Source organism: Sardina pilchardus, chromosome 10, assembly GCF_963854185.1.
Source record: "Sardina pilchardus chromosome 10, fSarPil1.1, whole genome shotgun sequence".
NCBI classification, from domain to species: Eukaryota; Metazoa; Chordata; class Actinopteri; order Clupeiformes; family Clupeidae; genus Sardina; species Sardina pilchardus.
In genome coordinates this window covers 10,305,838-10,327,575 of record NC_085003.1, presented here as the reverse complement: position 1 = coordinate 10,327,575, position 21,738 = coordinate 10,305,838, and the positions used below count along the sequence as shown (strand labels likewise).

At 49.5% G+C, this 21,738-nt stretch overlaps 2 protein-coding genes across 4 annotated transcripts in view; one reads left to right on the top strand and one right to left on the bottom strand.

Annotated features, from left to right (window-relative positions):
- Positions 1-328: 328 nt before the first annotated feature.
- siah1 (siah E3 ubiquitin protein ligase 1) lies at positions 329-16,803 on the top strand. Of its 3 annotated transcripts, XM_062547206.1 has the most exons (4): positions 352-453; positions 4,560-4,743; positions 10,323-10,379; positions 14,828-16,803. In XM_062547206.1, the coding sequence occupies exons 2-4, from the start codon at positions 4,710-4,712 to the stop codon at positions 15,676-15,678; spliced, it is 942 nt and encodes a 313-aa protein (XP_062403190.1). In that variant the 5' UTR covers positions 352-453; positions 4,560-4,709; the 3' UTR covers positions 15,679-16,803. The 3 variants fall into 3 exon arrangements, with proteins under 3 accessions (XP_062403191.1, XP_062403190.1, XP_062403189.1); XM_062547207.1 differs by lacking the exon at positions 4,560-4,743 and having other exon boundaries at positions 329-453; XM_062547205.1 differs by lacking the exons at positions 352-453; positions 4,560-4,743 and adding an exon at positions 7,401-8,474.
- A 1,006-nt stretch (positions 16,804-17,809) lies between these two features.
- The window catches only part of lonp2 (lon peptidase 2, peroxisomal), a 23,167-nt gene continuing 19,238 nt past the window's right edge, over positions 17,810-21,738 (bottom strand). Inside the window, exons 13-15 of the mRNA XM_062546659.1 lie at positions 20,352-20,559; positions 19,261-19,451; positions 17,810-18,690 (exon numbers count right to left, since the gene is read on the bottom strand). Coding sequence (XP_062402643.1) covers positions 18,448-18,690; positions 19,261-19,451; positions 20,352-20,559 — 642 coding nt within the window. The 3' untranslated portion in view covers positions 17,810-18,447. The remainder of the gene's footprint in view (positions 18,691-19,260; positions 19,452-20,351; positions 20,560-21,738) is intronic.

The window sequence follows — 21,738 nt, the reverse complement described above, 5'->3', positions numbered from 1 at the left end:
GTATGGTATTTCAAAAATAATTCTAGTCCGTCAAACTGGCCATGCTGGACATTTTAGATAGAAGCGAAATCGTAGGCCTATACATAGGCCTATTTTAATTTTGGTTTAACAAGTAATTTAACACTTGTGAATTAAATTATTTTATAGACATAATTCGCTCAGAGGTGGACATATCTTAACAAAAAAAAAAAAAAATTGCCTCCCTATGCACGTGCAAAGAATATAGGTCTAAATTGATGCATGTGATGTGAATGCAACAGTATGCGTCTTTGTGTGCGCGTTCATGTTTGATTAAAGCTTAGTATGCGCGCTCGCTGCCACTGTCTATGGTCGCTGCTCCCGAGGTGGAAACTATTTAAACAACAGAGTGCGCGGAGCCGACACCGGCCACAGCGGATTATAGGGCCCTTTGTCAGTTTTGTTACACGGTTCACGGGATATTTTTTACTAAAGGTAGGTTACAAATCATGAGTTGTGTACCTTTAGAAAGGTGTCTGAACTAAACAGTCGAATAAGAAGTTACATGGCTCGAAACGCTCTCTGAGATGGTAACGTTAGCTACAATCGAACATTAACGTTAGCGCTCGAGCAAGCTAGTCCATTACTAGCCTAATATCAGACGTGTATCCTAGGTTACTAGCTAGCTAACGTTAGCTAGTTATGTACAGAATACACTGAATATTTCCTAGTTAGACATATGTTCCCTAATCCTAAGGTTTCCCACGACAACTAGTGGGTGAGTTACATGATTAGTTGGTAGCAATTCGTTTTGAACAGTGTCGTTTTATTATGTGCTCTAGGGCAACACGGATGTCACTTCCAACGTTGGTTTGTTTGACACTGGCTAACAGTTGATGTTAGCTGGTATCAGCTGATTAACGGGTTAACGTTGCAATCTGTGTTGGTGGATTTATGTCCTGTCTTTGTAACCCTGATTGGTGTTCTTAACATTTGGTTTATGTGTAGATGGATGCAATGATCGGTGCAAACGTCCTTTCTGTAGCTTTACGTGTTTTGTTCTTGCTAATGCCCTGGCTAGCACCGTACATCAAGCAATGGCTAGCAATAACTTGAAGCTAGGATCTAGCTATCACCAGTGCATTTTGAGTTGTGGTCGCGGCCTTACTAGGTTGCCAAGACGTTGTTAGCCAGTGCTTCCCCAATAACATTGCGGAGAAAGGAAGGTTACAAGGTGTGTCAAATCACAACAATGTATATGCACATGACCTTAGGAACCGCATGGTGAATGTAAAATTGGATCAGTCACTGCGCTTTTCATCAGTCGTTGTTTATGTAAAATAGCTATCAGCTAGCTAAGATGCTTTGCTGATGTTAGTAGCATTGGGAGTCGAGAGTGAGGTCTAGCTAGCTTGCCGTCTATGCTAACTACCTAGGGGTGACAGTAAAGTGACAAAACATGGCACTTTCCACGAAGTATGTGAGTTGAACATTGTAATATTGGTGAAATGCCAACGATCTGTTCCCAGATTTATGACGTTGTTTAACTCAGTGAGTTAACATGAGATATAATGGTGTGATCGATTAGTCCCCATAGAATGCTTGATTATGCTAACGTCGGCTAACGTTAGCCATTACGGTCATGTTATTGCTTGCATCATTGTCGTAAGTAAAACATCAGACATGGAGGAGGTATCACAGTTAGCAGGATGTCTAGATGATCTATCGCCATATCCACCTTGTAGAGCACTCCATGGTCTCTTACGATGGTCGGTCGCTAATTGTTTCAGTGCTTTAAATGCTCGCAACGTGCATCTGTAGAACGTGGGAGATCCCTGATGTCAGTGTCTTGCAAGGGAATACGGCTAGCTTGCATAGTCTGTAATAAATGAAAACTTGACGCCAAGATGGCGGAGTTGGTCAAGTAACACCAGTGACCATCTTTGAGAGATGGATCCTTATCTAATGTTAACAGTTCAACTCGGGTGTATTACCTGGTTATGTGTAGACCATCACATCGTTTGGCCCTACCCGATATTTGTACCATAAGGGTGACGTGGTAGTTAACTGGAGCGTAGGTTAACGTTAACATTAATCTACGTCGAATCGATCCATCAGATCTCATTCATTGCTGATAAGGTTGTGGGGTTACATCGTAAACGAACACTAGCTGTAAGTCAGGCTTTTTGTGTGTATAGGGATGTGTTTAAAATGAAAAGAATAGTAGTGTTAACAGAGCGAGGGAAGGCATGCGTGCTTGAACACTGTGTTCTTGCAGCGACCCCCAGACGTATTAAGCAAATGCGATTTGTCCCCGACTCAACCCAAACACCTAATTCGAGCTGTTGGCGTATCTTGTCAAGCCTCGAGATTGTCTTAAATACGAGACCGGCGCTAAACGCCAACCAAGTTTGTGTGTCTTGCAACCAGAATAGAGTACCTTGACGCTGTTTACTCGAGTAGTGCATGGTTGACCACGTCTGGAGCGACCAGCTGTATTCATCGTCTGTCATAATTCATTGCCGAAAAAAGTGCATTTTGTCCAAGCTGGACGTGTTGAGATCATAATGTGATGCCATTTGCAAGCTAGGTTTTGGATATCTATATGTGTGTGTCTGCTGCATAAATCTTCTCGTGTCTGTGTAATCAGATTATTTCGAAACTTTCCCCTGTGTTGATAAAGCGTGATGGCACACATGGGTGCTTCTGAAATGACAGCAGCCATGTCTCGCCAGCCGCTCTTCAGAGCGACAATGGCCAAAGACCGCAGCCTTGTTTTTTTTTGTGCAGGGTTTGTTTTGGTTCGGCACAGTGAATGAAAGCGCTGGTCGTTAGTGTTTGTTGTGTGTGTGTGTGTGTGTGTGTGTGTGTGTGTGTGTGTGTGTGTGTGTGTGTGTGTGTGTGTGTGTGTGTGTGTGTGTGCGCGCGTGTGTGTGTGTGTATGGTATGTGTGGTGGTGGTGGAGTGTGTGTGTGTGTGTGTGTGTGTATGGTATGTGTGTGTGTGTGTGTGTGTGTGTGTGTGTATGGGATGTGTGGTGGTGGAGGGTGTGTGTGTGTGTGTGTGGACTGTCATATGGCACTGCTGTCCTGTTGGCAGCTGCGCTCGCTCAGAGGGAGCCCTACACACCCGCTCCCTCCCTCCAAATATTGACAGCTGCTCCTTTGAAAAGGAGTTGGTGTGGTGAGGGCAACAGCCCATAGGCTATAAGAGAACCTGACTCACTTTACAAACGCTCAATATAGAGCATTAACAGCAGCTGTGGATCTCCAGATCTCATCTGGCCAACCTAGTCCTCCTTGTGGCACCAGTGTTCTCCTGGATAATCACTGAGCTAAATGCTGGCCTGCCATCTGTCCCCAGTGAAACACATGGACCATAAGTGTGTGTGTGTGTGTGTGTGTGTGTATGTGTGTAGAAGCTTGCACATGTGCTTAATGCACTCACACATGGTATGAATCTCGACGTTTCTAAAACCCCATGTTCTTACCTCGTGAAATCAAGTCACGGCTGATCTGCCACTGGTGATGGCCTGTTTTGATGGTTTGTGTATTTATAAACCGGACTGGTGGTTACTCCTCTTGTGCGCCACCCTGGCAGCCAGACCGAAGGGCTTCTGGGCAGTTACTGGGCTGGCTGCTGACTGCTGTCTGCCATGTGTCACCCTAATGGCCCCTGGAATGCCAGAGATGGCGCAGCAGGCCCACGTTGGCATTTGCTTGGAGGCTGCCACAGTGGAAGGCTCTCTAATTGAGCACCTGTAGTTGTCACTCTTGTGCAAAGTTTCTTGGAAATCAAATGCGATTCATTCCTCTCAATTTCTCTTCTTACTGAATTCTGTAATTCACTCCAGCGTTTGGCTCTGAGTTTGCGTTGCTGGGGATACTGTTGTGAATACTGAATGCAGATTGATATGTTCAGCTGTCATGGTCCCCCTCAGTTTTATATAGGCCAAGCCATCTTGACTCAGCATTGCGGTCGGTGCATGTGTGCGTGTGTGTGTGTGTGTGTGTGTGTGTGTGCGTGCACGAGTGCAAGCCTCCCATGTCAGCCGTTCTGCAGCAGTCTGACTCTGTGGGTGTCTGTGTGGGTAACTGATGTGTCTCCGTGGCAGGTTGTGTTCCAGTGCCTGTGAGCACCCAGGGTCTCGAGTTACAGAATCGCAGCAGCACTAATGCTGGACGACTGAAGCTGATGGACAGCATTGAGTCAAATGGAATATCCTTGGGTGTGTGTGTGTCTGTGGCCAGCTCAATTTTCCGTGTGTGTGTGTGTGTGTGTGACTAAGAGATTGAACATGTATGCATACAGTAGCTCTATATTTGTTATTCTTGTGTGTGGTTGCTATGTCCGGCCCTCTGCATATTGGTCTAGCTGACCATTGATTTTGCGGATGTGTTATGTTGGATGGAGCCATGTATCTTTCTGCCAATGTAGATGAGGCAGAAAAATCACTTGTCAGAGCTAGTGTTGAAGTGAGGCTCTGTCGTGTCTTGAAATGCCTTGTGGGTAATGAAACTATTTACCAGTGTCTTCCCCCCCCCAGTGGCTTGACATGTTTGTAGTGTGTTCATACGTTTGTGTTTGTGTTTGTATGTTAGTTCATTTGTGAGCGAGACAGGGACCAGAGGGTGTTTGTTGGCATCATTTAGTTGGGAGCAGGATGGCCCTTTGTTTCCCCCTGTCTGGTCAAACAGGTTGGCTGTGTTCCTCAAGCTCCTCTTCCCAACCTGAATGGTAGGAAGCAACCTATGCCCAGCCCTGAGGAAAAGACCATCCTTGCAGGTGTGTGTGTTCATGCACTGCACATTCTGTATTCTTGAATGCTGTGTCACATGGCCTTCCCAAGCAAACAGACACTTTACATACTTTACAGGACTGTAGAAGAGAGAGAGTGTGTGTGTATGTGTGTGTTATCATTTTGTTTTTCCAACCCAGAGACTCTTTTGCATGTAGCTCGTGACCGTGACCTACCCACTTCCATGGATGGCCATAGTTGTCTCAGTGTGTTGGCCAAATGTTGTGGTGGTGCTTGTTTGGTTTTGATGCATAGGTGCAGACTGTTCAACCCTTCAAGGGATAACCACAAGCTTTTTGATGTCTGGAACACGGGTCGAGAGGATCCTGTTTGCCACTTGGAGTGGAGTGCTTTCCCCTCTCCCTCTCTTTGCCTGTGTATCTCCCTGTGTCCTGCTGTGTCTCTCTCACCCTTTCCTTCTTGCCTTTTCTGACGGGCCCAACATGGCCATTGTGAGCCTGGAGCACTGCAAATCGCCCTTTTCAAAACAACCTGCCTGATTCAAACCCTTGTGTGATCCCATTTGACTGGAGCAGAAGGACGTGTTCCTTCACGCCTGGTTTGGGCCATCACAGAACTGCTTACCCCTCAGGACCCTCTGTGTGTGTGTGTGTGTGTGTGTGTGTGTGTGTGTGTGTGTGTGTGTGTGTGTGTGTGTGTGTGTGTTTTTGTAAGAGGGAAGATGTAAGTGAGCAGCACCAAGCTGTGTCTATTACTTTGTGTCTTTCAGATGTTAATGAGGTGTGTGTGTGTGTTGTGTGTTTCAAGTAAGGCTCTGAAGAGGGCAGCTGTGGAAGGTGTCTCTCTGTGCGTGTGTGTGTGTGTGTGTTCTGCACCCCGGTGTCGTTGACAACTGGCATTGAGAGCGTGTCCGTTTGGTGAGCTCCATCCCGCCGGCTGTGCCGATAATGACCTTTTAAAGAGATGAAGGGAGGGCCCGCTCTGAATGAACCAGGCCCCCCTTACTGAACTGGATTATGACCATTAGTCCATAAAACTGTGTGTGTGTGTGTGTGAGAGCGAGGGAGAGAGTGTGTAACAGTGTCTGGACAGAGGAGGGGTGGTGGTTTAGTGTATGGCCAGGCAGTTGGAAGGCAGATGGTGTGAATGGAGGCAGTTGTGGCTATGCTGGGGAGGGGGGGGGGGTCTTTTGGGTGTACCCAGCTGCCTCCCTGAAACCCCTGGAGCGTGTCGGGCTACACCAGAGCACAGCAGCCATCAAGCGCTCACTAACGCCCCCTGGGAACAGTCTGGGACTAGTTTCACTTCACTGAAACTGCCTGGATTGGTAGTATCACCATCTCTGGTGTTGTGTTGACATATAGTCCTGTGTAATGTGTGTGAAGTTGACCCACCTTACCTGTTGGGTCTGTCTGTTGGTCAACTGTAATAAGTGTGTGTTTGTGTGCACACATGAGTATATAGCTGTGTTTTTGTGCCTTTGGTGGGTCTCAGATAGTGTAGTTGGTTGCTGTGTGTTGCTACCTTAGAGAGTTGGCTAGCGTGTGTATTGCAAGGTTTGGGAATTCCTGCTCAGTTTTGTCACTTAATCTTTTTGTCCTCAGAAGGGACCGCCGTAGTTGAGGTGTGTTTGAGAGTGTTTCTGTGGTTATAATGCCTGTGTGTGTGTGTGTGGTATGTTTCGTTAATTATTTTAAGGAAGTGTGGTCGGTTAAGTGCATCGGCTCTGAAAAATCCATTCAGTCTCTGACGAGGCTCGCTCGTGCTCTAAGCTGACCAAACGGCCTGGTCGCCCTCCGCCCAAAGAATTGGCTAAAGAGTAATTAGGAGGTGACGTCAGCCTGGGAGTTGAGAAACGCTGATGGTGTAGGCTACCTTGGGAAATGTGATCACATAGCGGGCCATGCCAGGCCACTGAATACTATGTTCAAGAATGAATATTGTTTGTTTCTCCTCTGTTAATTTTTTGTTTCTTTTACTTTTGGCTTTTTGCTTTTTGTTTATTTTCACATGAATGCAGGAGAAACTGACCAAAAAGCCAGTCAGTAAGAAAGCAGAAAGAAGGAAAGCCATCCGCCGGATGGGCATGAGTTTTAAATGAACTGCAGCTTTGGTTAACAGGCTTACTATCTGTGTGCTTCTTTTAATGGAACGTGACTATGGTGTCAGAATCGGGATGAATAGGTTTAGTTAAAAGTGCCCTTTGAAGAAGTGTAGGGTCTTTACTTGGGAAGCATTGCTGCTGTGTGTGTTGGGTGACCCCTGCAGGGAATCTGTGTTGGGAGTGTGTTCTGGGGTATCATTGCTGTGTGTGTGTGTGTGTGTGTGTGTGTTAGAGTGAGCGCGAGCGCGCACACTGCATTTGTAGCCCATATGCTCTCTGTGTGTGTGAAGGAGGGGTTGTAGGGTTTGTAACTTGAGCTGGGCCGGTCTCATGCGCACTGGAAAGCAGGGCCCCTCTCTCTCGCTCTCTCTCTCTCTCTCTCTCTCTCTCTCTCTATCCCTTTCTCTCTCTCCCTCTCTCTATCTTTTTCCTTCTTTCTGTCTTGCTCTCTCTCATGCTCTCACACTCTCCACCCCCTCTGCCTCAGCCTTCCGACTCCAGGCTGACATTCCACTTCTCTAGCACACACATACACACACACACACAGAAGCGTGCGCGCACACACACACACACACACACACATTCACACACTCACTTGCACACTTTCCCTCTCAGGCGTCCATACACTGTCCACACACTTGTAAGACAGTGCTAGGGAGGACCACACACACACACACACACACACAGAAGCGCTCTGGACTTGTGGGACTCTGTTGGTTTTTGGCGTCGTCTTTGTTGCCTTCTTCTCCTCCTGGTCGTGTTTGTGTCGTCTGGCGGCGAGCGCAGGATCCTCGGGCAGGCCAGGGAGTGGCTACAGCTGAGCTGGAATGTGCGCCGAGACCGTGGAACAAGAGCAGCTCTGCTCTCCGGTGCTTTTTCCCTCCACTCTCTGAGTCGGACTTACACACTCTTTCTCTCTCTCTCTCTCTCTCTCTCTCTCTCTCTCGTTCTCTCTCTCTCTTTCGTTCTTTCTCGCTCGCTCACTCACTTTCTTTTTCCTGCCTCTCTGTTTCTCTCTCAGTTCTTCATACGTTCACTTATCTTTTGTTCCCCCTCTCTTCCTGCTTAGCTATCATTCTCTCTGACCCCTTCTCTCTCTCGCTCTCTCTCACACTCTCTTACTCTTGCGCTCTCTCACACACACTCTTGCTCTCTCTCTCACTCTCTCTGGCTCTCTGTCTTTTCCCCCCTCTGGACCGACATTCCTGAATTACAGCGGGGCTGTTTTGTCCCCCCACCACCACCACCTCTCTCTGCGTTGAAGAGCAGCAACCCGCCTCTCCGCTCGCCTCTTGTTCTTGTCTCCCGGGCTGCGCTCGCTCCGTGCCGGACTTCAGATCACCGTTCCATTGTTCTGGGACCTGCTGGGCTATGTCCTGATCTGGATGCACACCTGGTGGGCCCGAAGACTCGTGTTTTGTGTGTGTGTGTGTGTACACACGCGTGTGAGGGTTGCAATGTGGGACGGCGCGGCGGTAGCGCAGCTCGGTGTTCTGGACTGTTTGGTTTCCACGGTGAGGGCAGGATGAAGCGCGGGGCCAGGGCTCCCCATGTCACGCGCCGTTAGGCCGCAGCAGCCCGTCTATTCGTGGAAGGGGGTGCTCAAGCTGTTCACGTGCATCGCCTCCCGCACCGCCAGCAGCAAGCCCAAAGGTAACCAGTCGGCCAGCCGGCCAGCACGTCAGGCACCATGCTGTGCCCCGGCCTCCGACATGCTGCCTTACACCCACCACACATCAGCAGAGACGCCTTGACTACCACAGTTTGCATGGCAAGCTCTCTCTCTTTCTCTTTCTCTTTCTCTTTCTCTTTCTCTTTCTCTTTCTCTGTCTCTCTCTGTCTCTTCTCTGTCCCGTCCGCTTGTATTTCTGCAGTGTTTGTGGGGCTGTAGTGAAGACTGAGGATAGACAATACTATGGGCCGGGTTGTTCTGTTTGTGGTGGACACGTGTCTCTAAGAATAAAGATCTGACATCTTTTGCATTGGCTTGTTTACATTTCTAGCAGTCACTCGGCTTACGTGACCGAGACGCTGGTGCTGGTGTAATGATGTTTGTGTGTGTTTGTATATTCAGTAGGAGTGTAGGGTCCCCACTGTGTGTGTGTGTGTGTGTGTGTGTGTGTGTGTGTGTGTGTGTGTGTTTGATGGTAAACATTCTAGCTTGACCGTATTGCGAGGGCAGGCTGATGCTTGTCTGCTCATCCCGGCAACACTCTAAAAGCTTTGCTCTTTGGTCAGACACTGCTCCCTCTGCCTGAGTTTGTTTACTCAATCAGGTGTGTGTGTGTGTCTGTGTGTGTGTTTGTCTGAGAGCGAAAGTGAGATGCATGTTAGTGATTGACTGTGCAGGGAAATGGCTCTGAACATGACCTCATCCTGCATTTTCTGCCTGAGCTCCATACAGGATCTGATCAAATATTGAAGAGCCTGTAATGGGAAGTGTTCACTGATGGTAGATTCCGCATCATCAGGAGAAACTGTGTGTGTGTGTGTGTGGTGTGTGTGTGTGCGCGTGTGTGCGTTTAAAGGTATTGCAGTGCAGTAGATGAAGGCTGGTTTACATTAGTGTAGAGAGAGTTGCTGAAGGAGTGAGTCTAGGAAAAGTGCTGACATCAGGTCTCTATCAGGGCGGCTGGATCGGTTCCCCTGTCTGTCTGTCTGTCTGTGTGTGTGTGTGTGTGCGCTGTTCTGTTTCTCAAGTCTTCTGGGAAAGATGCTGGGGAGATTCAGCCTTTGAAGTCTGTGGAGTGTTGCATCATCTGTTGTTCATGACACATGGTGTGTAAAATTGACAAGATTAGAGTTTGTGCTGTGAAATGGTAAGTGGGACTTTAACGGCTGGAAGAGTATGAAAGTGTGCGCGTGTGTGTGTGTGTTTGTGGAATCTTGGGGCCTTATACTCACACACAGACTTCCCTTTGAGTGTGTGTGGAGGCTGAAGCCCCACCTCTGTTTCCAGGTTCAGAGCACCCGGCTGCTCTTAGTTCAGTGCCGGCCCTCCTTTCAATTTCAGGAGTCCGTGGTAGCGTCTTATCTAATCTCCCTTTCCCATATATGCTTCATGGCTCTGAGTCTTATAGGACTATGCTCTCACACTCTTTGATGAATCACTCCACTGTGTATGTGTGTGTGTGTGTGTGTGTGTGTTTGTGTGTGCGCCACCTTGCTTGCTTGGCATGTCTGACCAGTTCTCGTTTGGTGGGGTCAGAAGCACCACAGGTTTTCCGAGCTGAACACAGTGAACGGTCAGGTGAAAGGAGAGCCAAGAGGAGTGTGTTTTACGTCTGGTTTGTTTTTCCTGTTAAAGCTGACCATGAGTGTAGGCCTGTCATCCCTCCCAGTGCACTCTTTGGTCAGGATGCCGGTCATATCCTTGCACTGCTGAAACTGTTTAGAAGAATCCTGTGTTAATCTTGTTGTGTTTTTTTTCTCCCTCCCTCTCTCTTCTCTTTTCTCTCTTGTTTACCTCTCTCCCCTGCTCCTCCTCTGCTGCCGGCTCAGAGGTCGACCCATTTCAGGAGAAGACGCGAGCCTTACTTGGGAATCATATGGACGACGGCAAGCACACTTTTTTTTTTCTTCTCTTTTACCTTTTATTGTGATTGTTTGTGTGTGTATATGTGTGTGTGTGTGTGTGTTGTATGGCTTATGCCCTGGCTCATTTCCCTAGTGCAGCTCTGCTTTGATTCCGAAGAGCAGGAGTGGCGGCCCTTTAGGGGAACCCAGGCATCCACACGGGACTGGAGGGGGGGGAGGGGAAGGATCAGAGGCGGAATACGCGCTGGGGGAAAAGATGAGGAAGGGAGGACCGCGAGGGCTCTAGCTAAGCGTCCTTCACTACTTAACCGGGGAGTTTGGTCATCTTAATCGCTCTCCGCGGAGAGGAGGGGTATTGATCACCTCCGTCATACCCCAGAGCCCTCAGCCTCTCCCTGCACAGATGGACTCCGGAGAAGGGGGGGCGGGGGCAAGCCAGGGCTGTTTATGCACACCCCACGCAATCTCCCTGATCTGAGCACAGCCCCACAGAAACTCCCTCCCATAATACCATAATCCTGCAGTTAGAACCAGCGTCTTGCCCAGACAGTGTCTTGGTCACCCGGCCGCTCCACTCTAACCGCCCCCCCCCCCCCCCCCCCCAACCACCCACCTAAAGTCTTTTGTAATCCAAGCTCCTTCATGTGTCTTTCATTGACGACTTAATGAAAAACAGTGTTTGCTGTCTCTACTGTATGCGTTATCCACCACACTCATTTTCTATCAGGCCCTAACACATACAAACAGACGAGCGCACACAAAAACCCAAAACTTTGTCAGAAGATCAATGCAAGTTAGTCCAAACTTGCTGACCTCCGCCAAACTCCTAAACTATAGCCCCCTCCTTCTGTTCTCAGAAAGCCAGACAGTTTCCTGCTGCTTATATCAATACGAGCCCGTGCCAAGTCAGTGCTTACTGGCCCGCTCCCAGCTCCGCTGCCACTGCCATGGTGGCTGAGGTCACTTCCTGCTGCATGGGAGGATATCCTCCATGGATACGCATCCTCTCTGCTGGCACACAGAACCAGCAGAAAGCAGCCACATTAAGTGTGTGTTCTTTTACACACTATCCCTAGTATGATCACTCTGCATTATGTTTTGAGTGAAACTTCTAGTGCTTTTTTGAGGAGGGGGGGACTCTGATTGTTTGCTCCATAAGAGTATTTATTACTGAGCGTTGACTCGGTAATAAAAGCCCTGTAATAAGTTATTGGAACAGTGTAAAGGGCTGTCTAGTGTCAGTGTCTGAAAATATGGGTTGAGGCCTTGTTCAAGTGCACAAAAACAAGCAAATGCATTTTAGCCCAAAATGTCATTTTTCAACACCCTAAATGGCTATGCTGCTGGAGGAGAGGAATTTTCATTGGCCTCTGCTTCAGTGGGTGGTTTTTGGATCATTATTAATATGGACAGGTCTTGAATCACTGCAGTGAGACTGGAACTGGGATAGACAATGGACTTCCCCACTAAAGCGGAGCCAGAGCTGAGGCTTTTTTTGGAAATGGCCTCAGATTGAGGTGGTTTGGACCGTGTTTTTGATGGGAAAACTTCATCTCTCCTGGCTGCCTCTTGTCTTCAGAGATGACAGCAGACACACTCTGTGTGTGTGTGTGTGTGTGTTTGCTGTTTTAGTAAGGGGGGGGGGGGGTTGAGGAGGAGGAGGAGGAGGAGGAGTAGTATTGTTTTGAGAACTTTCCCGTCACTGAGGGTAGCGGATGGAGAGAGGAGACCAGAAGAGAGACCCACCTCTGCTCCAAAGTCGAGCCATAATGACTTTGTTTTTAAAAAAGACTGACCGTTTGTGGAATGTTGGCACGCCACACATGTTCTCTCTCTCTCTCTCTCTCTCTCTCTCTCTCTCTCTCCCTTTCTCTCCATCTTTCTCTCTCTCTCTCACCCTCCCTCCCTCTCTCCCTCACTCTCTCTCCCCCCACCCCGAGCCAGAGCGGTCTGATGAGCGCTCCCTAGCCGGGGCTTATTTACGCCCCCCCCCCCCCCCCCCCCCCCCCCCCTCTGCATGGCAGAGCCTCACTCACCCACCGCCAAGCCCGGACAGGCCAGGGGGCTCACGAAAGGGGGTGCTGAGAAGAACGGAGGGATTCAGGGGGGAAAAAAGAGGGAAGAGAGAAGAAAAGAGAAGAGCTCCCAGAGAAGGGGTGCTAGGGTATGAGAGAGGGAGCAGACGAGAAGCAGAGGATTCATGGGAGGAGACATGGGATTGTTTGGGAAGTGGATAGGGTAGGAATGAGGACAGGGTGTTTTCTGTTCAGTCACTTCAAGTTCCTCTGCCGTTCTTGGATTCAGGTTTCTGTATGTCCAGACTGGTTCTGTGCACGATCATTTTGTGCAATGTTTGGCAACAGCTCTTGAAAATGTATCGGTATAGGCTGAACTTGCTTTCTGTTAAGCAAACCTTGAAGTAGCTTGATGTTTTGACACCTGCTAAAGTTATCTAAAGATTTGGGAAAGATTGTGGTCTTTGAGTAAAGCTTGAAAGGGGGCCATTAGTTAAGCCTCCAATCTTTCCAGAATCTTTCTCAGACCTTGCCAAAGGCTGCTGATGTATTAGTTATTTTTATTAAGTTGTCTTCAGTCAGTCAAAACATCAGATGTCCTATCTGTTAGCTGCAGACCAAACTCCTCTACCTCTGGTGATGCATTTAACCTCTTCCAGAGGTCAGCACTGCTTTTCAGGGCCATTAGTTCTGACCAGGGAAGGTGAGGTCATGCTGTGATGCTGTATGGCGTTGAGTGGGCGGAGAGCAGAGAGACTGTTCCGCTCTGCACGTCGCCATCCGAGTGACACCTGGCCCCGTCCTCCACAACAGGCTCCATAGCAACAGGGCACTCCTCCTCCGCCACCTATTTGTCAGCGCTGTGTGTGGTTTTTTGTTGTTTTGTCGAGAGAGAGAGAGAGAGAGAGAGCGAGCGAGTGAGTGAGTGATCAGGGCTAAATCTGTCGTCGGTTGCTGCTGGTGCTCCGCGAGCTCGCTAAGATGGCTAAAAATACCCCGGGGTGGCTTTATCACGGCAGATGTGTTTACAACCCGTCTCTTGCTGCGTTCCACCTACACATGCTCAGTGGCTCCTCCGGCCGCTCTCCCCCTCCTCCTCCCCCTCCTCCCCCTCGCCAGGCTCTCTGGTCCTGGCGTCCCTCCACGCGTGCTCTCATCCAGATATCCCCCCCCGCACTCCTCACCCTTCCCTCGCTGTCGCGGGGCAAGTAGTCAGCCAATCACTGTGCTCCTTGAGCCGGGTTCTTGGAGAGGTCTGTGAAATCCCGCCTCTCTTTTAGAGCCTGCTGCGCAGCATCTAGAAAATAAAATAAAGTGCTTGTGTGCGTGAGTGTGTGTGACTATCACACAACATCATGTCTGACTGTCTGTCTGACTGCCTTGCTTACCTGTATTATGTGGTGCCTTGTGCTTGTAAGTGTGTGTGTGTGTGTGTGTCTCATGTCTGCTCTACTGTGTCTGAGTCTGTGCAGCTGTTGCATAAATCTATAGGGGTGAGTGAGCCACGCCTAGTGTCGGCCTGCTGCAGGGGAAAAATCCAGTCCTGATATCGCACACACACACACACACGCACGCACTCTCTCACCTCACCACAGCTGGTTCCCATAGCAACACTCTCCTCGGGATCCGAGTCCACTTCACCCGTCTGGCTCCAGCGCAGCTTTTAAATCTGTGCCTCTCATCCCCACCCCACCCCACCGCCTCTCCCTCTCCCCCCACCACCCTGCTCTATCCAATGCCAGAAATAGCTGTGGGCTGGCCCTGTCACAGCAAAAACACCGCCCCGTCCCTCGGCCTCTCCTGTACTATCACAACGCACCCCCACTCGCCTCCTCTCCTCTCCTCTCCTCCCGGCCCCCCCGCGCTGCCTGTTGTGGGTGAACTCCCTGTTTAGATGAAGACGAGGGGAGGTTGGATGGGTTGGGCTCTCTTGAGAAGAGAGGAGAGAGGAGAGGAGAAGCCTCCACTACCCCACCCACACCCTCTCTCCCTCCCTCCCTCCCTCCCGTCAGGCTCTGAGGGCCTCCGCCAGAGGCACGTCCCTCTGCTATATTTACCCGTGTGGCTGAGGGGCAGGGTGACCTTAAGAGGATGGAATCTGCAGGCCTGCACTGGTGGAGCAGCTCCCAGTAGTCGCTCGGCTGGAGCAGGAAGCGCCGCTGCAGCTGTTGCTGCTGCTGCTGCTGCTGCTGCTGTGACTCACCGCCTCGTGAAGCTTGAGCTGTGATGTGTTTGTTTTGTGGCGTTGTGTGTTGAATATGTTCTCGGAACTAATCATCTTTTTCTCTTTTTCTTTTTTCATCTTTACCTTCCCTGTCTTATACCTTCTCTCTCTCTCTCTCTCTCTCTCTCTCCCTCACTCTCTCCCCACACTCTGTCTTTTTCTTCTGTCGTTTTCTCACTTTTCCGCCCTTCTCTCTCTCTCTCTCCGGCCTGCTCTTTCCCTCCGTGCAGAAATGAGTCGCCAGCCTGCCCCAGCGCTGCCCACAGGAACCTCCAAGAGCACCCCCTCCCAACGCGTCCCCACCCTGTCGGGCACCACCGCCTCGAACAGCGACCTGGCCAGCCTGTTCGAGTGCCCCGTGTGCTTCGACTATGTGCTGCCGCCCATCCTGCAGTGCCAGAGCGGCCACCTGGTGTGCAGCAACTGCCGGCCCAAGCTGACGTGCTGCCCCACGTGCCGCGGGCCGCTGGGCTCCATCCGCAACCTGGCCATGGAGAAGGTGGCCAACTCGGTGCTGTTCCCGTGCAAGTACGCCTCGTCGGGCTGCGAGGTGACGCTGCCGCACACGGACAAGGCCGAGCACGAGGAGCTGTGCGAGTTCCGGCCGTACTCGTGCCCGTGCCCGGGCGCCTCGTGCAAGTGGCAGGGCTCGCTGGACGCCGTCATGCCGCACCTGCTGCACCAGCACAAGTCCATCACCACGCTGCAGGGCGAGGACATCGTCTTCCTGGCCACGGACATCAACCTGCCGGGCGCCGTGGACTGGGTCATGATGCAGTCGTGCTTCGGCTTCCACTTCATGCTGGTGCTGGAGAAGCAGGAGAAGTACGACGGGCACCAGCAGTTCTTCGCCATCGTGCAGCTCATCGGCACGCGCAAGCAGGCGGAGAACTTCGCCTACCGGCTGGAGCTCAACGGGCACCGGCGCCGGCTCACCTGGGAGGCCACGCCGCGCTCCATCCACGAGGGCATCGCCACCGCCATCATGAACAGCGACTGCCTGGTGTTCGACACCTCCATCGCACAGCTATTTGCCGAGAACGGCAACCTGGGCATCAACGTCACCATATCCATGTGCTGAGGACACCTTGGTTTTTTTTTTTCGTAGATGCACACTAACAGACAGATGCACACACACACACTCAAAACAGACAAAAAAAGGACACACAGACAAAAAAGAAAACAAGTACACAGACACACACACACACACACACACACACACACACACACACACACACACACACACACACAGACAAATGCACTTGACAGAACACACAGACCCACACACATGGACACATTTCAAACTAGGACCGCTTGGGGGGTTTGCTGACAACTTGAGGGGGTGAAAATGTGGGGGGATTGGGAGGGTTTGTTTGGCCAGCTTGGAAGTTGGAGCTATTCTTTTTTTTTTTCCTCTCCTCCTTCTTTTCCTCGCCATTGTGCAAGTAGTCATTGGGGCAGCGCAAGGCAGCGCTGCTTTGCCAGGCTGTGCCGAGTCGGACCGGGTCTGCTCCGGTCCGGACGGGACGGGTCGGGCTGGACTGGGCCAGGTAGGAGCTTTACGCAAGCGGAAACCTGCGGACCGCTCCAGGAGGGGAGCTGAATTCACTCGCAGCCAGCGCCTTCCACGCCCCTCATGGAGGAAGAATCCATCCGGCCGGCCCACGGGCCTACTGCACGGGAGGCTGGGGTGGACCGGGGTGGACCGTGGGGGGGGGGGCGCTCCCAGCTCAGAGCGGGTCTCCACACCGTTTTACTTTTGTGTTCTTTTTTTTCTCATTTTATTTTTGTTCGTTTATTTTGTTTTATTTCGTTCCCTCCCCACCCAAAAAATGTTCTGTAATATGTAAATACCTAAAATATAAAACATTTCAGTTTAAAAAATTTACATTCAAAAGTACAATTTGTTTTGTTTTTATTATCGACAATTTGTTTTTCTTTGATAAGGTCCTCTGCAGTACTCATATTAACTGTATTAATTATGCGATTGTAATAATTATTATTGTAATTATTTTTTGTTATGATGTTCAAGAGAAGAATGAAAAGGGTTCTTTTATTTTTTTTTTAATGTTATGTTGTCTTTCTGTGTGTGATGGGTGGGTAAGACAGAACTGATTTAGCTCTGTGGAGTAATTGTGCTGTTGCTGGTCCTTATCTTCGTTTATTGTTTTTGTTTTGGCCATTAAATAAATCTATCTTTTTCATACCTTTTGGCATTACCTTCCACATTACCTTCCACTGTGCCTAGAGGATGTGCTTGAACTTGATATGATTTCATTTTCATTTTGATCCAGATCAGTTTCACTGATACCGAGCCATTATTACTGGATCCTGTCTGAAAACGTTTTTGCAGAACCAGGCCTTTTGCAGAACCAGACCTTTTTAGATGCCTTGAGCAGAGCCCAACTTGGAAGTTCTGTCTATTGCTTGTCCAGGAAATGACTCCAATGAAGGGGAGTTTGGTTGGGGGAGAGGGGGCAGGTGCCGAGCAGACTCTCTCCATCTGTTTGCAGTCTCACTTAGCCGCAGTCTGTGGTGCAGTACAGTACCTTGATGAAACTTCCCCGATCTGTCACAGACCCCATTTCAACAGAAGTCGGGCCATACCCTCACACGTCACACGTGTGAAAGTGCAGAAAGCGAATGTGTTTTCACATGTGCTGTGCCCTCAAGTCATGTGTGTTCCCAACCCCAGCCCCCTACCCCAGTCTTGTAGCCCACATACTTACCTGCACCTGAGCCAGGTGAGTTCAGCAAGCACGGGGTGACTTGGGTCTACCACTGTCTCTCAACTCCTCCTGCTGAGGTAAGCAGTTGTTTGTTTGGACTTGTGCTGTAGTGATTTGTGGATCATGGCTGTGTACAGTATGTCTCAACACGTTAGTGACGACTCTAGTGAAGCAAGGCACTGCAGCTGGGATGGAGAGAGAGAGAGAGAGATGGCTGGGCTGTAGAGGCATCTCTGAACATGCTCTGAGACCCATCGGCATGAGCTCTCTGGATTAACTCCACGTTGCTTGTTGCCTTCAGGTTTTGAGCTGTGTTTTAAGGTTTTTATTTTTATTTGTTCACATCCTAGTCCTAATTTCACTGTTGCACTGAAGTTTAAAGCTATCTGGGAGAGTTTTTGTGTATGATAACTGAGGTAAGAAATAATTGTGCTGTAAAACCTGAAACCCAGATGGCAGGAAATGCATTCCACAGCATAAACATCTAGTTTCATATTTATTTGGTCTTATTAGTAGCCATGTTTCAGAGCACCAAATCAGTCACAGGCCATTCCAGAGGTTCAGACTCAAAGCAGACCGCACACTGCTCTCCATTACTGAACGAGAGGTTGACAAAGGCACTAGAAACACTGTTCATTAAGAATCATACTTCACTTTTCAAACCAGTATATCATCATCTGGTGCAAATGATCAGTGGTACTTAATTCCAGTAAGTCCATGATTTAGTTCAAGAGAGTATGGTCTGAAAACTGACAGTATGACATTTAGTATGTTTAACACACTGCTGTCTACATGGTGTATGGTAATGACTATCCATGCTGAGGACTTACAAAGCTAGGACTTACAAAGCTAGGCAAGGTTAATTCTATAGACGATAGAATGAACAGGACCTCAAATAAGTGCTACAAATACCATGACCTCTTGAATGGCAGGTCAATTCTGGTTACTGAGACGTGAGGGAGCATCCTGTTTGCTCTTGATTTAGTTTCCCTCTCGGAGGTTCGGAGAGGTCTACATGTTTGTGTGTACGTAGTCAGTCATTCGTAAGTTTGCCATATTTGGGAACTGAAACCCCAGAATGAGCAATGAGTGTTTTTGACAGCGTCGGAAGCCAAGTGGTCTCAGAGCTTGCTGGCGAGGTGTGGGTGTGTCAGAGGGCTGCTGGCGGCGGCTGCTGCTGCCGGGAAACCCCCGCTGAAGGCGGCGTTCAGGACCTGGTCCACGCTGCCGGCTGCCACGAAGTCCAGCTCCTCCCTGATGTGGGCCGGGATCTCTTCCAGGTCCTTCTCGTTGCGCTTGGGAATGATGACTCGCTTCAGGCCCGCCCTGTGGGCGGCCAGCACTTTGTCTTTGATGCCGCCGACCTAGAGGAGGGAAGACCACATATTCATCATGAGGTAATGCATGTCATCCGCCCGCCCACCACACCCCAGACTGAAGCCGTGGCGTGGCCCTGAGAACGAGCCACATGTTACTTCCCTACAGTAAGTGTACTGTAGGAAAACTGTCGCCTCATGGAAACATGCACGAAATGTGTAGGATGCGTAACATATGTCTTGTTAGACCAAAAAAAAAAGTTTCAACTTGAAGGGAGTCTCTGACTTTGCCATCTTGTGTCCATCCAGTGCAAGTACATGTTCTAAAGGCCGGCGCCCACCGGATACGGTGTTCAGCGGTGTGGGCTTGACGGACGCGCAGGATTTTAGAACAGTTTTCCAACCCCACGCGGCAGACATTTCTAGTGGGCTTTGCTTCGTTAAAACAATGGGAGTTGCATTTTTTTTTTTTCTTGTCGCGCTGCGTTCGTGTCCGGTGGGCGCCGACCTTAAGCATTACCAGGCCATTTCAGTGTGTGTGTGTGTGTGTGTGTGTGTGTGTGTGAGAGACAGAGCTGCGTTTAAAGGGTCAAGGCTTTGCCTGCAAAGAGAGCTCACCGGTAGCACCAGGCCTCTGAGTGTGATCTCTCCCGTCATCGCCACGTCCGAGCGCACCAGTCGCCCAGTCAAGAGCGACGCCAAGCACGTCACGATGGTCACGCCAGCAGAGGGGCCGTCTTTCAGCACGGCACCAGCAGGGAAATGCAGGTGGATGTCTGTTCCCTCCATGGGGTCTGGATGACCGGACACTGCAAAGAGTCGCACAACACAAGTCAGTTTCTCATCCAAACTATTTAAGTTGTGACTGATACAGCAGCTGACACACTTTCTTTGACTTCAGAGCATTTCAGAGCATTTTCCAAAAGTGTTCTGTTTCAAAGTCCTACCACCACTGGCAAGGTGTTATTGGTATCAACAGAGTCAAGGTAGTCCCTATGTGATAGACAGGTAAGGAATGAGTCTCAGACAATGAGTAGATACATTTTAACACTGACTGACTGTAACCTAGCACTATTCCAGACTCACACTATTACATCTTTGTGACCAGCTGTCATATTTCTCAAAGATGCCCCCCTATACGAGGCAGACCACAAACATCAGTTTAGTATTGAGCTGGTAAGAGTTAAATGCTGAGATGGTATAATAGTACACTCATGGATGTTTGCCCTAATTATATATATTTAATGTATTAATAATATTAAATATGCAGACTCACTTTATAAAAGTATGAACTTCTAGCACCTGTTCACCTGGGGGCCTGTGCTACAGTACTCCTTTTATTGTCTTAACAGTTTGGCACAGATTCACTGTTGGTGAGCTGGTACAGTTTGGTAATGACTCACTGTTGGTGAGCTGATACAGTTTGATAATGACTCACTGTTGGTGAGCTGGTACAGTTTGGTAATGACTCACTGTTGGTGAGCTGGTACAGTTTGGTAATGACTCACTGGTGAGCTGGTACAGTTTGGTAATGACTCACTGTTGGTGAGCTGGTACAGTTTGGTAATGACTCACTGGTGAGCTGATACAGTTTGGTAATGACTCACTGGTGAGCTGGTACAGTTTGGTAATGACTCACTGTTGGTGAGCTGGTACAGTTTGGTAATGACTCACTGTTGGTGAGCTGGTACAGTTTGGTAATGACTCACTGTTGGTGAGCTGGTACAGTTTGGCATTGCTGCGCAGCCAGCTGATGGCCAGGTGAGCCGACTCCTTCATCACGTCGCCCAGCTGTCCGGTCAGAGTCAGCTGCCCGTCGCCCTCCATGCGGCTGGCCTCCACAAACATGATCTCCCCACCCAGAGGTGTCCAGGCCAGGCCAATGGCCACACCGGGCAGCGTCAGTCGCTCGGACACCTGGGAAAGAAAGCGGAGGAACAGCCCTGTAAAACCAAGCTAAGCCCAAAAGATCCCCTCATCTTTCCATACTCCTAACAGCAAGGCAGCAATCTGCACCGGCTGGGGCATGTTCCATGACCGATACACTGTGACAGACTTTCATTGCCATGTAATCAATATGCACGGATGGTATACAAAGGATAGCTGCGACTCAATGAGAGATCAATGGCAACCCAGCGGTACTGGCGAGTTCGATATGTCTAATGCACAGTGTCAATCAGTAAACAGAGCACAGTGAAGCGAGCGGACCGTCCCCCATACGAGCCCCTATCCCACAGCGGGCAGGTTTATAAGTTCCATATGGAGGGAGATTCTTCAGCGTTCCTCTCCCTCTCTCCCTCTCTCCCTCGCTCCCTCCTAAATCCCCGGGGCACGACAGGAATGCATGGATTCATGTCTCTTACAGCAGCACTGTGAACCACGGAGAACCATTACTCCAGCCAACAGCAGAACACCACGGAGAACCATTACTCCAGCCAACAGCAGAACTGCATAGAGAACCATTACTCCAGCCAACAGCAGAACAGCGTGGAGAACCATTACTCCAGCCAACAGCAGAACTGCATAGAGAACCATTACTCCAGCCAACAGCAGAACTGCATAGAGAACCATTACTCCAGCCAACAGCAGAACAGCGTGGAGAACCATTACTCCAGCCAACTGCAGAACAGCGTGGAGAACCATTACTCCAGCCAACAGCAGAACAGCGTGGAGAAGAGGGGCCTGATGAAAGGGGGCTTCTAGTCGGAATCTTAAGCAGAGGCCATTCCATTGCAAAAGTACACAGGTGGAGGAATGTATATAATATATTACCTCTGGCACCCAAATAGAGTTTCAAAAAGGAACACTGATGTTTTTTTTAAATTTCTACAGAAACAGTGGAAATGCGATCATTCTAATGCAAAAACTGAAGTAATTCATGAGTTTCAACCAGTCCCTTTCCACAGGTGTATTAATCAAGCACCATGCAGTCTGCATAGATCATCAAGGTTCTTGATTTTATTCACCTGTGGAAAGGGACCTGATGAAGTCCATGAATATTGTATATCTGGCTCAAAAAAGGATCCTCCAGAAAAATCCTAAAAATGAGTGGCCAGATGGCCAGATAAACAGACAGGCCTAGAACTTCATTCCAAT